The sequence below is a fragment of the Corapipo altera genome, unplaced genomic scaffold (genome assembly GCF_003945725.1).
Source record: "Corapipo altera isolate COAL_440 unplaced genomic scaffold, ASM394572v1 58381, whole genome shotgun sequence".
In the NCBI taxonomy this organism is placed as follows: Eukaryota; Metazoa; Chordata; class Aves; order Passeriformes; family Pipridae; genus Corapipo; species Corapipo altera.
Window position 1 is genome coordinate 1 of NW_020889390.1, and position 2,184 is coordinate 2,184.

General features: G+C 66.3%; 1 protein-coding gene across 1 annotated transcript; it reads right to left on the reverse strand.

Moving 5' to 3' along the window:
• Positions 1–638: 638 nt before the first annotated feature.
• Positions 639–2,116, reverse strand: LOC113942200 (vitelline membrane outer layer protein 1-like). Its single transcript, XM_027633339.1, has 2 exons — positions 1,982–2,116; positions 639–1,048 (listed from the first exon to the last, which is right to left on the reverse strand). Exon 2 carries the CDS (start codon positions 997–999, stop codon positions 742–744), a length of 258 nt encoding a protein of 85 aa, XP_027489140.1. The 5' UTR covers positions 1,000–1,048; positions 1,982–2,116; the 3' UTR covers positions 639–741.
• Between the last annotated feature and the right edge of the window lie 68 nt (positions 2,117–2,184).

The following is a 2,184-nucleotide window of genomic DNA, read 5'->3' on the forward strand; positions in this document are numbered from 1 at the left end:
CAGGGGGAATATTGCTGATCCACCCGACCTGGGAATCCCAAATCCAGGGGGAACTTCCCTGGGCCGGGCTTTTCCTGCTGCTCCTGGGCCCGGCCTGGCTGGGAAGGCTCTGCCCAGTCTGGGACCTGCCCCAGTGTCACCAGCAAGGGCTTGTCCCCGGCACTGGTGGCATCTCCAGGGGTGACCAGTGAGGATGAGGAGGCAACCAGAGACCCCCCTCCCCCGTGTCCACGGGTGTCCCCTTGGGCATCCTGGACCTCCTCCAGGTCCCCCTGGAGCCCCCCAGGTGCTCCTCAAGGACCCCCCAGAGCCCCCTGAGCTCCCCTGGGTGTCACCTGGGGGGACATCCAGGTGGTCACGGAGCACCTTTAGGTGGCCATGGGTGTCCCAAAGGTCCCCATGGAGAGATCCGGGTGCTCCTCAAGGACCCCTTGGAGCCCCCTGAGCTCCCCAAGCTCCCCGGGGTGTCACCCAGGGGGGCACCCTGAGCACCCACAGACCCTCACCCGTGTCCCCAGGGACCACCACGGGCATCCTGCAGGTCCCCCTGGAGCCCCCCAGGTGCCCCCCAGGTGCCCCTCCTGGTGTCCCCCAACCCCCCCCCCAGCCCCAGGGACCCCCCCTCACCCATCCCAGGAACGAGGAGACGGCGGCTCCTTCCTCCTCGAGTTTAATGGGGGCGTCCTGGGGACTTGGGGGGCTCGGGGGGGGGGGGGGTAGGCCTGGGGGGGTCTGGGGCTCCTACGGTTCGCAGCAGACGAACTCGACGTTGTTGAGCCCGGTGTCATCGATGTCGTCCTGGGAAGGGTCCACGCGGGTGCGGAGCCCGCAGATGCCCATGGGCGGGGGGCAGGGTTCGCTCCACCCCCCCCAGGAGCCCCGGTAGATGAGGGTCCGGGAGTCCCTCACGGCTCCCCCCGAGCACCTCATGGTCAGGTCGTTGGCGGCCGTGTCGTCCCAGAGGCCCCGCGGGGCCTCCACCCTCAGCTGGAAGGACATGAGGTGCTCCCCGGGGGGACAGCTCACCACGGGGCCCCAGGTACCGAAGCTGGAGGGGGAGAGAGGACACACACACAGGGGGAAGGTCAGGAGGGAACCCCCCCAATGTGAGACCCCCCCGGGGCGCGGTGGCCTTGAGGGATGGGGTGGTGGGAGGAGGGGACGTGGAGGAACGTCATGGAGAGGGCGTGGTTGGGTCATGGTGGCCGTGGAAGGGTCATGGTGATAGTGGTGGGGTCATGGTGGCCATGGATGGGTCATGGTGGCCATGGAAGGGTCATGGTGGTTGTGGTTGGGTCATGGTGGCCATGGAAGGGTCATGGTGGTTGTGGTTGGGTCATGGTGGCGTTGGATGGGTAGTGGTGGCCATGGAAGGGTCATGGTGGCCATGATTGGGTCATGGTGGCCGCGGTTGGGTCATGGTGATTGTGGTTGGGTCATGGTGGTCGTGGTTGGGTCATGGTGGCCATGGAAGGGTCATGGTGTCCATGGAAGGGTCATGGTGATTGTGGTTGGGTCATGGTGGCCATGGAAGGGTCCTGGTGATAGTGGTGGGGTCATGGTGGCATTGGATGGGGAGTGGTGGCCATGGATGGGTCATGGTGGCCATGGAAGGGTCATGGTGATTGTGGTGGGGTCATGGTGGCCATGGAAGGGTCATGGTGGTTGTGGTTGGGTCATGGTGGCCATGGAAGGGTCATGGTGGCCATGGAAGGGTCATGGTGGCCTTGTTTGGATCACGGTGGCCATGGAAGGGTCATGGTGGCCATGGTTGGAATATGGTGGCCTTGGAAGGGTCGTGTTGACCATGGAGGGACTCAATGTGGGGGGTCACCACACCTGGGCAACTGGGACCCCACAGGTACCAGTCCCCACCCCCCCAGCCCCCCAGTGGCCACCCCAGAGGGACCCCCAAGAGCCACCCCATGCAAGGCCCCCCGTGGCCACCCAGGCCCCCCCAGTGGCCCCCCTGGTCACTCACGGCCCCACAGCGGAGGTGACGCTGTCCCCCCCTTTGCAGAACAGTCGGATCCCGTTGAGTCCCGTGTCGTCCCCCCAAAATCCCTGGGAATCCTGGGCCTGGAGACCCCCAAAACCCTGTCACACCCCTTGGGTCCCCTCCGTGTCCCCCCCCACCCCCCCATCAACCCCCGTGTCCCCCTCGTGTCCCCCCGACCCCCCCAT